At 40.8% G+C, this 17122-nt stretch overlaps 1 protein-coding gene across 2 annotated transcripts in view; it reads right to left on the bottom strand.

Annotated features, from left to right (window-relative positions):
- Window positions 1–16595, bottom strand: part of POLA1 (DNA polymerase alpha 1, catalytic subunit) — a 305107-nt gene extending 288512 nt beyond the window's left edge. The window contains exons 1-4 of one of the 2 annotated variants that reach the window (XM_045472141.1): window positions 16460–16595; window positions 11787–11911; window positions 9228–9324; window positions 8217–8297 (exon numbers count right to left, since the gene is read on the bottom strand). In XM_045472141.1, coding sequence (XP_045328097.1) covers window positions 8217–8297; window positions 9228–9324; window positions 11787–11911; window positions 16460–16502 — 346 coding nt within the window. In that variant the 5' untranslated portion in view covers window positions 16503–16595. Of the gene's footprint in view, window positions 1–8216; window positions 8298–9227; window positions 9325–11786; window positions 11912–16296; window positions 16421–16459 lie in introns of those variants that run through there. The other variant, XM_045472140.1, reaches the window with a different exon arrangement.
- Window positions 16596–17122: the final 527 nt, after the last annotated feature.

Raw genomic sequence — 17122 nt, 5'->3', positions numbered from 1 at the left:
CAGAGATTACTTAAAAATAAAATCTTAAAAAAAAAACTGATGAAACACTAAATATCAGGATAAGTTACTAAGCAGGACTGTTTAATGGCTATTGTTAGTGTGAACAGAAATCTTTTTAAAAAGTAAGACCTTTTTTTTTGTTTTTTCTCCAAGAGAAATGAAACAACCAAGCTCATCTGGAACCAGAGGATTAGCCTAGCAGCCTTCATCAGATCATCTTTTTTAGTGCTATCCTGATGGCAGGAAAACTGGACTATGAAAAATAGGATTACCAATCATGGTAGTGTAGCATCCTAATTTCCATCTTCTGAGGAAGAGCAACCACACACACACACACACACACAATATGTTGTAACAACACTAAACGGCACAGAAACATTTTTTCCATGTTTTCTCTTATGGCAATGTGTTAATCACCTACAAACTCTTCTAATACTACCAGTTTTACTCCCTCTTTCTGATTCATTCCAGAACTCTCTACCTCAAAAAGACCTAGAATGAATAGTTAATACAGTGTGGCGTAAGAATACACACACCAGGGGTGCCTGGATGACTCAGTCAGTTTAGCGTCCAACTTCAGCTAAGGTCATGATCTCAGGGTTTGTAAGTCTGAGCCCCACATGTCGGGCTCTGTGCTGACAGCTCAGAGCCTGGAGCCTGCTTCAGGTTCTGCGTCTCCCTCTCTATCTGCAACTCCCCTAGTCATGCTCTGTCTCACTCTTTCAAAAATAAATAAACATTAAAATAAATTTTTAAAAGAAGATATCCACCAGATGAAATAGAAAATTGAATCCAGAAAAGACTGAATTACTTGTGTAACCTAGCATATAATAAAGGTGGCATCTTATATCACTGGGGAGAAAATGGACTTTTTAACAAGTAGTGTTGGCTCTCCAATTGTAAAGAAAACAGTACCAACACAAAAAAAATCACAGATCAAAAAATTTTTAATGAAAATAGACAAATACTTTCAAGTTCCTTTGTAAGCTGGGTATAAGAAAAGTATTTCTAACAGATTCAAAATCCATCTGCAAGAAAAAAATTGACAGATTCAATTATACCAGAAACAGGTTTAAAGACAAAACACAAGAAAACTTTTGCAGTGCTTTGCAGATTAAGAACCAATTTTTCTGATAAAAAAAAAAACTCCTGGGGTGCCTGGGTGGTTCAGTTGGTTAGGCATCTGACTCTTGATTTCAGCTCAGGTCATGACCTCACAGTTCAGGAGTTTGAACCCCATATCAGGCTCCGTGCTGACAGTGTGGAGCCTGCTTGGGATTCTCTCTCCCTCTCTCTGCCCCTTCTCTGCTCATGCCCAAGCACTCTATCAAAATAAATAAATGAACTTTAAGAAGAAATTCCCTGATATTAAAAAAGCCCCAAGGCCCAAAAACAATGTGCACAATAAACACAAACATACAGTTCACATTAAAAAATATATAAACAGGGGCGCCTGGGTGGCTCAGTCGGTTGAGCGTCCGACTTCGGCTCAGGTCATGATCTCATGGTCCGTGAGTTCCAGCCCCGCGTCGGGCTCTGTGCTGATGGCTCAGAGCCTGGAGCCTGTTTCAGATTCTGTGTCTCCCTCTCTCTCTGCCCCTCCCCCGTTCATGCTCTGTCTCTCTCTGTCTCAAAAATAAATAAACGTTAAAAAAATTAAAAAATATATATATATAAACAGTCGGGGCTCAGTGGGTTGAGCATCTGACTTCAGCTCAGGTCATGATCTCACAGTTTGTGAGTGCGAGTCCCGCATCAGGCTCTGGGCTGACAGCTCAGAAACTGGAGCCTGCTTTGGATTCTGTGTCTCCCTCTCTCCGTTCCTCCCCCGCTCACTCTCTGTCTCTCTCTCCTTCAAAAATAAACAAACATTAAAAAAAACTTAAAAATTAAAAATGTATAAACAGCTCTAAGTTTCATGAAAAGATGCTCAACTTCATCTGTAGAAGAAACGCAAATGAAAACTACATTCAGATGTCACTTCTCACGTATCAGAATGCCAAAAATCCAAAGGCCTGACAATGCACTCTGTTGGCAAGGCCATAGGGTCTAAATGGACACTCATACTGTTCGTGGGAGTGCAAAATGGGACAAGTACTAGAGCAGTATCTCCTAAAACTCCATGTGCATTTACTCTCTGAGCCAGCAATCCTCCTTCTAGGAGTTTTCTCTGAGAAAAGCACCACACACACCAAGTTACTCAATGCAGATTTTTTTGTGAAAGCAAATTGTTGAAAATCTAATTGACAACTCACGGAAACCATTTGAATACACCATCATCACATGTTTATACAGTTAAATACTATGCAAGTATGTAGAAATAAGTAAGTAAGAAAGAAGTATCTCCATGTGCTAATATGGAATGATTTTCAGGTCACCCTGTTAAGTAAAAAAACAGAGTATAAAAGCATCCACAGAAAAATCTCTTTTGTGTGAGAAAAAAATAAAAATATACACACATAATTCCATTCCTGGGTATATACCCAAAAGAACTGAAAACAGGTGATCAAACAAAAACTTACACATGAATGTTTGTAGCAGGACAATTCACAATAACCAGAAGGTAGAAACATCCCAAATTCCATCAGCTAATAAATGGATAAACAATATGTGGCATAGCCTTGCAATGGATTATTATTCAGCCACAAAAAGGATGGAAGTGCTAATACATGCTACAACATAAGGGAACCTTAAATCATTATGCTAAATGAAAGGAGCCAGACACAAATGGCCACATATTTTCAAAATAGGCAAATCCACAGAGACAAAGACTAGTGGCTGCCAGGTGATAGGAGAAGGAAGACTGAGGAGCGACTGCTTAACGGGTATGGGTTTCCACCTGGGGTGCTAAAAATGTTCTGGAACTAGATAATGGTCATGGCTACAAGCATTGTTAACTTATTAAACATCAATTATAATAAAATATATGTGTATTTAACTGCAAAAAGGGCATTTTTTTTCGTGTACCTAAAAATGAAAAAATTGTAGAACATTTGTGAAAAATATAAGAGAAATAATTTTTTATTGAAATCATTTGGCAGTTTGAAACCAGAATAGAATTAATGGCCAAAATGTTTACAACACAAAATACAGGTCCTAATACAGGGTATCAAAAGAGAAGGTCAACAGAGGTTTGAATAGCATGGAAGGTTTCTTAAGTAGGCTTTAATCTCCCCATTGTAGGTTAGTAGTATCTAGAGAAGGACAAAAAGAAACATAAAGAATAGGAGTCAACATCTGATGTAGAATCTTTCACAGTGTTAGTACTTCTGTTTTATTTGTTTTATTCATTTTCCTACTTGTTTTTTCATTAGGACTTAGTTAATATTTTCTGCTTCTATTTGAAAACATGTCAGCGACTGGATCCATACCAGAGAGTTGTCCTTTTACATCTATGCAAAACTCTACAATTTCTTCTAAGTCTTCCAAGGGGACTACAGAATTCTCTTTCCCTTCCTAAGATCTTAGGGACCTTATTGGGCTCTCCTGAGGGGCACTGAGGCAGTGGGGACTCAAGGATGAATGGTGGCAAAGCATGGAATAAAGACGTATAAAACTGAGAATGCCAAGTCATTCTCTTCACTGATGTATTACTAGGAAGAGATAACAAGATGACAATGGAAACAAAAAGATGACTCGTGTATTCAACAAATACTGCATACTTTCTCTGCACGTGCTACTGTGACTGGCACTGAGATGACTAGGACATGGGTCCTTTCATCAAAAACCTCCGGGTCCAGTGCAACCTAACTTACAGATAACAAAACTCAGGTCCAGTTAACTGATGGGAGTCATTAAAGATGATAAAGACAATTCACAATAAAGCCATAACTCAAACAAAGTCTTCCTCCGTTCAGGGAGATAAAAAGCACACAGGTTCCTTTCATTCTCTTCTTCATGGACACACAAAAACTACAAATACACAATTAGCCACATTGCTACCAAATGGTACCACCGTGTAGAGTCCCTACATTACACAGGTTGGCAGAAACCAGAAAGACAGTCCACATATTTACCGTAACTAATGAATGACTAAGTAACATCCAACATTAAAAAATTACATTTATCCTTATTTCTTTTGTGGAAGGAAAACAGGAAGGATAATCAGAAACTATTAAAAATGGTTACCTAGGGAAACTGGGTAAAAACCAAGTAGAGAGCACAGTGATGAGGATGAGATTTATCTGAGTCTTGATCTCAGTATCGTTTTGATTTTGAAATCATGAAAATCTTTCACAATATTCAAAAATTGAAATTGAAACAAAGGATTTTTTTAAATCCTAATTTGAATACAAACACAAATGAACCTTGGTAGTAAACTGACAAAATAGCACAAAGAAAAAAATACTTCACGCACCTTCCAAACACAATCCTCTAACTATACACCCTTAGTGAGAACAAATAAAACTGCAAAGAAATTATTTAGCCATTTTTATGTACAATTCAGTAGAGTTACATATATTCACAGCATTGTTCAACCGATCTCCAGAACTTTTTCAATTGTTTATAAAATGATTTATTTATTTATTTATTTATTTATTTTGAGAGAGAACACGTGAATGGGGGAGGGCAGAGAGACAACCCAAGAAGACTCCATACTGATAGTGCAAAGCCCAACACGGGGCTCGAACCCATGAGATGCAAGATCATGACCTAAACCGAAGTTGGACAGTTAGCCAACTGAGCCACCTGGGCACCCCAAACTGCAAAGAAATAATAAACTTCACTTAGAAAGGTTGTCAGTAGACATATTGGTTTAGTAGCTCTAAAACTTCTAAAATTATTTTGCGTGTATTTTATTTTATTTTTTTATTTTTATTTTTTTATTTTTATTTTTTTTTAATTTTTTTTTTTTCAACGTTTATTTATTTTTGGGACAGAGAGAGAGCATGAACGGGGGAGGGGCAGAGAGAGAGGGAGACACAGAATCGGAAACAGGCTCCAGGCTCTGAGCCATCAGCCCAGAGCCTGACGCGGGGCTCGAACTCACGGACCGCGAGATCGTGACCTGGCTGAAGTCGGACGCTTAACCGACTGCGCCACCCAGGCGCCCCTATTTTGCGTGTATTTTAAAGGACAAGGGTTTTCGGGCTGCTTGGATGGCTCAGTCGGTTAAGCGTCTGACTTCAGCTCAGGTCATGATCTCACGGTATGTGAGTTCGAGCCCCACGTTGGGTCTGGGCTGACAGCTCAGAGCCTGGAGCCTGCTTCAGATTCTGTCTCCCTCTCTCTCTGCCATTCCCCAACTCGTGCTCTGTCTCTTTCTGTCTCAAAAACAAATAAACGCTAAAAAATTTTTTTTTTTTTTTAATTTTTTTTTTTCAACGTTTATTTATTTTTGGGACAGAGAGAGACAGAGCATGAACAGGGGAGGGGCAGAGAGAGAGGGAGACACAGAATCGGAAACAGGCTCCAGGCTCTGAGCCATCAGCCCAGAGCCCGACGCGGGGCTCGAACTCACGGACCGCGAGATCGTGACCTGGCTGAAGTCGGACGCTTAACCGAGTGGGCCACCCAGGCGCCCCTAAAAAATTTTTAAATAAATAAGAAAAATAAAGTACAAGGGTTTTCACGACGTTGAATGCAGATACAAATACAGAATTGGAGAAGACAAAGTAAGAACTCTGTGGTACTATATTTGAAATGAATGTATCACTATAAAATCATGACAGACACACATATAAAATCTCTTAGTTCTAGTCACTAAAAGGGCCCAGTAGCAAAGAGTACCATCCATCCTCCTGATCTGAATACCACTCTCCACTCAAGGAGCCATGATTCTTGGGGGGAAACGGTTGATTCCAGGTCAGCAACAGGAATAATACAATGAGAACCTGAAACATCTTCCTAGCCCAGGAAGCAAGGAAATGCTCAAAGACCGAAGTGGTCATGTCAAAAAGACATAGGAGGCAGCTCAAAGGAGCTCCCACTGACAAATTTAGGATAATTTGAACATCAAAAAGAAAAATAATGATAATGGATACTGACCTAAAACAGTAATTTTATTTCAATCTTTGAGTTTAAAGTGATCATTTTAAAAAGGAAAGAGAAAAAAAAGGAAAGAGAAAGTCATCAATAGATGTTGAAAGCATTGGGTGATAGTTGGTGAGTGAAAGATATACACATGATCTCACATATCATCCCTTATGTACATTAATACAAAGATGGAAAAGTAGCTTTATAAGGAAGAGATCTGATGAACATCACTTTGGCCAAGAGAGCAAACTCAGTATCACCAAGAATAGGACAAAATGACATTATGTGCCTCTGATATGATCAGTGGAAAGGACACAATTTCTTCTATATTGCATTTTGGACAAAATATTTAATCTCTAGGGGCACTTGGGTGGCTCAGTCAGTTGAGCGTCCGACTTTGGCTCAGGTCATGATCTCACAGTTTGTGGGTTCGAGCTCCGCGTCAGGCTCTGTGCGGAGAGCTCGGAGCCTGGAGCCTGCTTGGATTCTGTGTCTCCCTCTTTCTCTGCCCCTCCCCTGTTCGTGCTTTGTCTCTCTCTCTCAAAAATGAAAAACATTAAAAAAATTTTAAATATTTAACCTCTATACACCAAGAAGCAATCAGGCAAATCCCGGATTGTGGAATAGTGAACAAAACCAGCCTGGTCCCTTTAAAGATGTCAAGGTCATGAAAGACCGCCCCCCCCCCCCCCACCAAAAAAAAGCCAGAGAGGGAGGAGAGGATTGATGGTGCCATTCTATACTAAATAACACTCAAGAGACATAAAAACTGAAATGGACTCTGCACTTGAAAAAACAGGTATCATTTTGGGCTGAGGAAATCTTAATATGAACGATATATTAGATAATATTATGAGAATAGTACTGTGGCTAAGTACACAAGTGTTCTTGTTCTTAGGAGGTCACTATTGAAACCTGTAGAAGTAAAGCATCATGGCTTTAAAACTTTCAACAAGTTAACGAAAACTTAAGTCTGTGTATATGTGGTTGAGAAGGGGGAAGAGGAAGAAAGTAAATGTTAAAAATCCACAAATTAGGGCCCAGTATTTCTAAAAAAGGACAAGATAGAACAGATTTTAGGCTTTGTGGCTGCACACATCTCTCACACTGCTGCATATTCTTCCTTGCATTTTTCTCTTTTTTAAAAACACCTTTTAAAAATGAAAAAACCAGGGCATCTGGGCAGCTCAGTCAGTTGAGTATCCAACTTCTGATTTCAGCTCAGGTCATGATCCCCAGGTCGTGGGACCGAGCCCCCTATCAGGGTCCGTGTTGAGTGTGGAACCTGCTTAAGATTCTCTCTCTCTCTCTCTCTCTCTCTCTCTCACTCTCTCTCTCTCTCTCTCTCTCTCTCTCCCTCTCTCTCTGTCCCCTGCTTGCACTCTCCCTCCCTAAAATTAAAAAAAGAAAAGAAAAGAAAAAAACATTCTGAGCCGGGGCCCTACATAGTAACAGGCATGATTTCCTTCTGAGGTAAAAAAAAAAAAAAAAAACGTGAGACCAACTGCGGTGATAGCTGCACAACTCTGTGACTATAGTAAACACCACTGAAATGCACACTTCAAATAGGTGAATTGTATGGTACGTGAATTACAGTTCAATAAAGTGGTTTAAAATAAACTGGCTGTGAGTGGGCCATAATTTGCTGACCCATGATCTACACTTGGTGGTAATAATGAGGCAAATCAAAAAAACAAACACTAAAGACAATTTCCCCTTCACATTTTACAGAAACTAAATCAGGCTTGTTTACTTAAGAAAAAACATTTTGTCAAAGATTATGTAGCTAAGAAAATCTGACACATTCATTTGTATCATTTTAAATTTTGATTAGACAAAGCAAGTTGATTACTAAATCTAATTATTGTACTATGCTACTATCAAAGAGCTAAAATTGTAAGCACATCAATTCAGTAGAAATTAAAAGACATCATTTATTGCTGCAGCTCTCAAAATCACCAAGTCTAAAATGACCACAGAAATGAAATTCCAAAATAAGCAAAAGACCAAACTCTTTGGATCATAGAGACACGAAACTTTCTTTCATGGTATTGTTTTTCTTTTTACATTTAATTTTCTACAGAACTACGCTTCTCTCAATATGAGAACATACACCACACCTAAAAACAGTTGTGGTAGGTCCTTTACCCTTAAAGGAACCCGTGTCAAAGTACCATGTCATCTCAAATGTTAATGCTTTATATCTCAAAATGGCACTCTCTTAGAAACAAAATAGTTACCTTTCTCATAAGAATCAAGGGCATCGTCTTCAAGGTCATCATCAAAAATCTCTCGGCCATCCTCCACATAGCCAATACCATCTACAGGACAAAATTTTAAATTGGAATCAAGTTTCTAAAAGTGGCTAGTAGTATTTTAGCCACCACCACCACAACAAAACACCTTTTATACACACTCAGATGTTCTCCCAGCCTGTGCCATCTTTAAGTGTAGCAGAAACCTGGTTCAGATGAGTGTCAGATGAAACACAACATTTACATACACAGCAGGTTTGTTGAGTCAAAACAAAAGGAAATATGCTATGCCCATCCAGGTGAGCTAGGGAAACAATTTGGCCCTCAGGATCAAAGTCTGCCACAACAGGATGCTTAGCAGTTTTGCTCTACCAAAAGAATAAAAAGTACAAGAATCGAGACCACAGAGGCCCAGAAAAAGCACCTCAGTCTCCAGGGAAAAGTGGCAATATAGCTGAGTCCAACTACAGAAAAAGAAACATAAATATGGTCACAGGTGCAGTCTACACCCCCCCCCCCGCCGGTCGGCAATCACGTGGCCAAGAAGTCACACCCAACAAGCAGTAACCAGTGGGCTTTCCACATGGGTTGTAAGAACATCGGGACCAGCCTCTGCCCGGAGCTTTCCACTGTCCAGGTTACTGTTCACGCAAAGAGCTTCGTGTAATCCTCACAGACATTCTGTGCAACAGGTAGTTTTCTTATCCCCATATCACCTGAGGATACCCCACAGGTACATGGTTCCTCCCAATTCCTAGCCCCTTCTTAGAGGTTTTATACTAGCTCCTGAGATATGTGGCCGGATTCTCCAAATACCCCAAAACAAACTTCATATTGTACTGCCTCTGTACTCTCAAATACTGTACTTGAGAAAAATCTGAACCAATGGTATGATCTTCACAGTGTCTTACGTCTGCTCATGCAAAGCAGCAACTCCACTGCACAAGACTCTACACAACTAGTACAGCGTCTAGGAGGCCATTTCCTCCCACATACCATCATCCACGATCCAGTCATCATCCTGACGGGCCTGAACCAGCTTCGAATACTGTTCTTCATCAACTTCTTCATAAACACTTGTGAAGTCCTCAACCTGCCATCATACAAGTTTGAGAAAGCTTCAAACGGAGTGAAAGTGTTAAACATTTCTGATGGAAAATCGTCAAATTGAAACTGGAATGGCAGCCTGAAGGAGTAGCTGCAACCAAATCATGAGTTCTGACATTCAACACCACTACCAGGTTTTCCTTAAATAGACATCAATTAACTTAGTATTCCTTTTACGTGGGTGTTAACACAAGATATTAAATGATTCCATTAGCATAATACACTTGTCACACCATCAATTACTCATCGGCTTCATAAAAAACAAACTGAATTATAGCCAATTCTTTGGTAGCTGCTTTGGGGATTATTCGCTTGTAACTTCTAGACTGGTTTCTCCTGTACTTAGCAAACCCATAAGGCATGCTAACCCCCTCTCCACTAGCTGATGATGTCCTGCAAACTGACAATTTTATGAACTATTCAACCAACCAAATATAGTTCAAAAGGAAACCCTCCCCCATCTATCTCCCTCTCCCACTCAGCAAAACAAGCATACTGGGTATTCTACAGACACACTAGAAACAATGTTTCAGTGATCCCTGTCGGCATTACCACTGATGCCCTACCGTTCTCAGGCCCTGAGACTGCAGAGACTGGAATGCCGAGCTAGGTGAAGGGCAAGTCCTCCAGCAACATGAGCTTCCCAACTGCAGGAGGGCCAGAACACCAGGATGTATTGACATGAACAGAGCAGAGCACTTCAGCACAACGTAAGCAACAAGCAGAACAGAAGCAGCCACCTCAGCGGCTACAGTAACAGGCCATCGGCAAGCCAGGTGCAAATTTGGTGGTCTGCTTAGAAGAATTCAAAGACACCTCATTAAAAATCCCCCCCTTCTCTCCAGAGTTCAAGTGGGAAAGGGGCTAGAAGAAATGACTAACTCCAGCTGAAAAGCTAAGACTCCAGGAAAAATTGCTTGGACGTGGAGCTTTGAGAGCCCGATGTGCAAAGCTGACGAGACTCCTGCCATAGCAATGAGACTTCTAACAATGACAGGATCAGGCTTGGTTTTCACCAGCTATTTAATCTGCTCCATAGGGATCACTGGAAAATGTTGATTTGGCCTTTCACCATTTGATAACAGAAACTACCTGCCCTACCGAATTAAGTTTTTGACAACCCAAACACAAACCCATCCAACAATATTACTATACTGACCACGTTTCTTTTGGCAGGGGAAGGGAACTGGCAGGATGATTTTTGTTGGTTGAAGTCTATCAGGCATACTTTGTCTCTTATTTAAGTAACTCACTTTAATGTACTATCAAAAAGATACCAGAAAACTATTTTAACAAATTATTTTGAGTAAAATGTCATTTTGACTCTATGTCACAAAACAGAGCTACTGCTTGGCATGAACCCTTAGAGCCATGCAATTAACATGAGTGATTAAAGAAAAATCAGTCACATCGTGTCAACATCTGAAATGCCCCCACAGAACTCCTTTACAGAAGTTCCTACATTAAAAATGCTTTACTCCTGCTTTACTGTAATCCTTTTAGCAACCCTTTGTGATCTGGTTGACTCACTTAACTTGACTGAATGATGCCAAGTGAAAAAAAAACACTCTTCTACTTTCTTAATTGCATAGCACAGTATATACCATGGTTAAATATGCAGATTCTGAAGCCAGACTGCGTGTGCTCAAATCCAGGCTCCAGGATCCGCCACTGTGACCTCAGGATTCTCACCTGTGAAATGCCATTAATCATAGTATCTAACTTTTTCATGATTATTGGAAAGATTAAATAAATGAACCTATTAGTAAAAGAACTTAAAACAGTGTTTGCTAAAAAAGTATATGAGCAGTTGGAGTTATCATTATTTTCTAGTATTAATTAATCACTTTCTAGCCCTAAGGCAGCTAAGATACTCTAAGATATAGGAAGCACACTGAAAGGGAACCCAGACAATGCTGTCTAGATGGCAGCCGCTCCTTTTTTTTTCCTTTTTTACCTGCAGGCCAAAAGGGCATCACATTCAATCTTACACACAGGACACAACAGGAGTAAGGCCCAAGTCCTTGCAGATTCACCCCTTGCAGATGAAATTAGAAAGAAAAATTCTCTCCACGAAGTAGTGCTTAGCTAGACTGCTCAATACCTTAAGAGTAAGGTAAAAGCATTTCTAAGTTTCCCCCAACAAAGCTATGGGACTTACCAAAGCTACAGTGTGCTTAATAAGGACAAAAATGTAGATCTGCTTTCATCAGAATTTGAATAGCATGCGTAAAGTGCCTTACAGGAACTCAAAGGGTCAAGCAGTGTACACAATGTGCAAATCTACTTCATGCCCATGCTTGTTTAATAGTAAGAAATGACTATCACAACAAGAGCGAATTATATGCTTATTTCTCATCAATGACAAAGGGGACATAAAATACCGACAGGCTATGAATTAGATAAAGCACAGGAGGGGAAAAAAAAAAAAGAAAAATGGTTACTTACTTCATATTTATACTTCTCACCAGCTTTAGCCCTTTTCAGTCTTTCTAGAGCTTCCTGGCGCCCTCTCTTTGATTTCTTTTCTCGCCTGGATCGAGAAGCTACAAAACTCCCTGAATCTGACAGAGCTGAAAAAAAGCCAAATTTATAGGAAATGTTAGAAAACTGCCAGCCATCTTTCCTCAGTAACAGGGATGTTTCTAGCCAATAGTAACAATTTTAATATTATACACACATACTTTTCATATTGTAGACAGTAAGTTCAAAGGTCATATTCATGCAGCTCCTGTGACTCCAGAAATTTTCTCTAAGACCCAGTGAAAATAACTGAAGCAACTGTTATTTTTTTCCTCCCCAAAGAGGAAAATTCCAAATTCAACTGATATCTTTATGGAGACACTGCAGAATGGAGATCAGCCATTAGTCCATAACCTTTCCATTAAAAATGACAGCCCATAAGCAGAGTTATAGGAGAAGGACAAGTCATTTTGTATTCTATTAACACTTGAAAGGCTTTGAAGGAGCATCTGCTTTTTGCATTGTACTAGCCGCTCTGAAAGACACAAAGATCAGAAAGACATGGTTTGTGTACTCACAGAATTCATAATCTAAAATGGGAGATAAGTTAACAACTAGTTCAAAACCAGTCTTTAGGATACCTGCCCTAACAGAGGGGCAGATAAAGTACTTGGAATTTCAAAGCAGGGATCAAGTGGGTGGTTGGGAGAATTTAACAAGTAGGGCTCTGAAGAGATTGAATCCTTCACTAACTTCCAGGCCTCACTCAGTCGGTTACAACATGGTATGATAGTGCAAAATTACAAAGATTAAAATGCATTTTGTCAAAAATTACTGGAATATCAGAAGGCCTCAGTGTTCGTTCATTCAACTTTTGAATTATTCATGTTTTTGGTCATTATCAACTGACCACCACACACATACACTGAAAAGAGTTCATCCACAAAATTAAGACTTTCATTTACCAGCTGAAGAATAACCAAGGCAAGCGAGGCAGTGCTGCCTGCCAGCCGTGCGTTTCAGCTTAGCACGATTGCCATCTAGGTCTGTGAAATTGAGTATTTTATTGTATTTGATGCTAATTATTTTATAAAAAGGAGTAGGCACAGAAAAGAAGTATTGATGAGATGAATCCTAAAAGCTCCAATCGCTCTGGAACATTCATAACAACATTAAACTGACTGACAAAGTGTTTGACTGAAATAGAAGATGCAATTTAAAGTTAAATTTAAATGCTGACAATAAACTGTTGAAAACTAGATCTTAAAGGTGAAGCATAATTAGAGATCTTATTTTTTCTAGCTTTCTGGAAATGGAATCTCTTTCTACCATCTCAGTCTATTGTTTGACTTTTGCATCTTTTAAGTCCATTTTCAAAAAAGCGTTAAGTAAAAATTAAGGAAAGCAGGTAGTTGATGATGACAGCCACAAATCTTGGGTGTCACTCAAATGATTTCAAAAAATCATGAGCAGGCCTACGTGAAAAGGTTTCAGAGATTATTGGGCATGACCAGTGAGAGTGAAAAGTTGGTCTCAGTATATTTTTAAAGACTCCGTGGACTCCTTTAGTAGACTATCCTGACGAAATCTACAGTTCTTCAAATGAACTTACTTCACAGGCAATACTGTGCCACTCTAAAGGATTTGGGATACAATTACAAGCAAGAGACAGCTGCCTGTCGTCAAGGGGGCTCACAGTCAAATAAAGCAAAAGGACCTGAGGTCCCCACGATCATACAGACATGGTGCCCAATAAGAAGGAGGAACAAAGTACTCAGGAAACACAGAAATGAGCACTGTTAATTTTGCCTGAGAAATCAGGGAAGCCTTCACAGGGGAGGTTGCCAACAATGACCCAGGAAGAGAAATAGAATTTCACCATCATTGTATAGGGGGAAAAGGGGCAGAAGCACAGAAAAAAAGCATGAGCCAAATTACAAAGGGATGAAACTGCCAAGTGCATTCAGAAACCGTGAGAAAATCAGTATGGAAGATAAATCTGACATCAAGTGTAGAGTGGGAGAACAGATTAGGGAAAAGCAGTACAATCCAACTCCACCACTTACTGGGTGACATGAGACCACCAGTTCGTGTCTCTGAGCTGCAGTGATCAGATGTCTTGTTGTTGGTTTTTAAGCTGCCCAGCACCTGAACCTATTTGTGAAACTCCCCGCTTATAAATCTTGCTCGGACACACAGAGTCCAAATGTCACTACATAAGTTGCAAAACCAGATGCTCTTTCCCAGACACCCTTGCAACTAGAGCATGAACATATAAAAGAGGCTCTATCAATTAAGAACACCAGTTCAGACTTTCAATCAGACGCTCCTGACAGAAGGAAAGGGGGGTGGGCTAAAGGAAGAATCTAGAAGTAGTATCAGCTGCAAGAGGATTACCTGGGCTCACGGAGCCAGCAATGTCCCAAGGTACAAATTATAACATCAAGTACTTGGCCATGGCTGGCAATGACCTCCTCGGTAGACCAGTTTTGGGACATGACTTTAATCACATTCCTGGCCAAGCAGCCCCTTGACTGACTCTCCAACTCTCCTGGAGTTTTTGTGAACAACATATCCTTCTAATCCCTAAAATCCTTCCAATAAATTCCTTTTTTCTATTTACATCAGCTAGAGTTGGCTCCTGCAGCTTACACCTAAGGACTCTGACTAATGCAGAGCCTCAGAGTTCTCATCTGGGAAATGGGGATAATCATCTCTGCTCCGTAAGGTTGTTAAGCATTAAATGAAGATCCCCGGCTTACTTTGTACTCAGCAGTACAGAATCTCATTTAATGTTTGTGTTATGTGTGTACAGATACAGGGTAGACACACACATACAAACACACACAGCCCACACACACCACACCTAGCAGTACCATGTTCTAGCTTCTAGAAAGCAAAAATAAAGCAAAGAAGTTTTCTCAGAGAAGCCTCAATATAGCACCACACATAATTAGATCTTTACCATCTCAACTCCAGGAAGATAAAAACCATGTCCAGCTTACCTACCACTGTAATACTGTTGCACCAGAGTCTGGCAGACTGCCTATACCTCGTAGGTACATTATAAATATGTGCTGAATGAACAAATGAATAAACCACCGTACCTGCTTTTTTAAATCATTAAACTCTCCCTGATCCCTTTTCATATATAATAACAGCTAGTTACAGACCTTTCAACTTTTCACTGCCATTGTCAAGGTGCCCCACCTTCTAATACCTAAGGGAAAAAAGGCCTAGAATTTTCTTCTTGGAATGTGTCCAATGCTTCATGTAGGTAAGTTAACCCCAAAAAGCATGAAAATAACCCATTACAAAAGTTTAAATATTTGCTTCAAGATTACCATCTGAAATACCCCCGTTCTCCCCAAAAGCACACAGACACTAGCCTGCAACAGTCTTTCAGGTAACAATCTTTCTGCTCTAAGGAAAAAATTCTAGTCACAAGCTCCAGCAACTACTTAATCAACACCATGACTTAAGAGAGTCTCAAGATTACACAGTATCCTCCGAAGAGTGATTTCTTGATGTTCGTAGATGACGTAGTTTTTAGGGTGAAGAAAGACACCCTAGTGGCAAATCACTGATGGACGGCTGCAAAGACTGTTCGCATACTCACATCCCACACCCCATTTGTAATCCAGGCTAGACGACTCTCCAAAATAAATTGTCTTAAAAACGAAAGGCTAGAAGAAATTGAAATCTGTGATTCACAACTAGGTGAATGCAAAGGAAGCTGATTAGAAAGCAAGTTCTCATTAATGGTGATGTATTTGAGTGACAGGTGATGGAGCTTGAGCTAAGAAAGCGAAGCATCTGATTTTAAGTTAGAAGTTCACTGAAGTTAAGTCACACTAGATGAACACAGTTCAAAAATCAGAAATCAGACAAAGCCAATTTACATTTTCGTATTCTATTTTTGGAAGTAAAAGATTACTACTGAAAACGGAGTCATATATAGGACATCCCAAATGCTGCTGAGCTGATGCTTTGGGGGGAGGGGGAACTTCACCAGAGACGACTAGATTGTGAATATTATTTCTATGCAGCACTTGAAGAACTTTCGACAGAATTTAAAGAAAAAATTGTTAACGCACAAAGTAGAAATCCATTACCTAAAAAGACAAAACCCATTTGTATCTTGCGGTGACAGCCGGCTCTTAGACCTTTCTCTCCTGCTGAGTTACAAGATACAAGCAATTTTCCTGGGAGCTTCTATAGAAAGGGCCCACATCCGTTCTGCCCTAGCCCTCAAGCAGATACTTGGGGCCAGAGTCCGGAGATACTTTGAAGCAAACCCGTGCCCCACCGGGGCCAGTCTGGATGAAGGTGTGCCCAGCACGTGGAACGCGCTCACCAAAAGAAATAAAAAGAAAATGCAGACTAGTGTGGACACCAGGAGTGACACAGGCCCTGCAGGGGGTGTGCTCTGGTTTGCCAGGTGCAAACGGCCCTAAAAGGAAGCACCACCCGATACCAACCAAAGGGGTCCTACCCGGGATGGCTGAGGTCCGCGCCCGAAAAGACCAGTACGGCGACCCGGATGCGCGCCTCTCTAAGACAAAATAAGAGACCACTCCAGAATCCCCACCACCTACAGTCATGCCACGGTCCCTACACTCCCAACTCAGGACCCCGCGCGCGGGGTCATCCCTCACCGCTTGACCCCAGCTCGCAGTCTTCACCGTGCACGAGCGCCATGGTTCCGAAGTCTCCCGATTCCGCGCCAACCAGCCCGAAACTGGCGCGGGGGCCGAGACAGGCGCCAGGCTGAAAGCCAATCAGAGGCTCCGGAGGCTGCGGACTTCCGCCCGGAAGGCCACTGACGTGCCGCGCCGCGCCGCGCCCCGCCCCCGGCCTTCCCGCGGACGCGAATTTGGCGCCCTGTTATGACCCCTCCGGGAAAAGCGCGAGTGAAGGGGAGGCCGAGGAGAACAGGAAAAAGAGGCGGCCGGGCGCTGGAAAGGAGCCGCCTGGAGACGCGCTGCGCAGGCGCACCCGTGCTGATGGGAAAAGATTTGGGCGCGATGCAGTAGGAGCTTTCTGGTTCTGAGAATTGATTTTCCGGGGAAAAAAGACGCGGGAGGGCAGTGGGATGGGCGTGGTTGGACCGGTTCCGCAGAGCCTTGAGAAAACGACTGCCTCCTGCTGCGCACTAGAAGTCTTGCCTGAAAACTTGCCTTCTTAGCGTGAGAATAAGTCGCTGTGTGATTTATAGATACGTATATACATACATATACATATATACACACATATATATATATGTGTGTATATATGTGTATGTGTATATATTTATATATGCATATATATATATATGCATA

Source organism: Leopardus geoffroyi, chromosome X (genome assembly GCF_018350155.1).
Source record: "Leopardus geoffroyi isolate Oge1 chromosome X, O.geoffroyi_Oge1_pat1.0, whole genome shotgun sequence".
Lineage (NCBI taxonomy): Eukaryota > Metazoa > Chordata > Mammalia > Carnivora > Felidae > Leopardus > Leopardus geoffroyi.
Note: the sequence above shows the minus strand (reverse complement) of the source record. Positions and strands in the feature narration are given on the sequence as shown.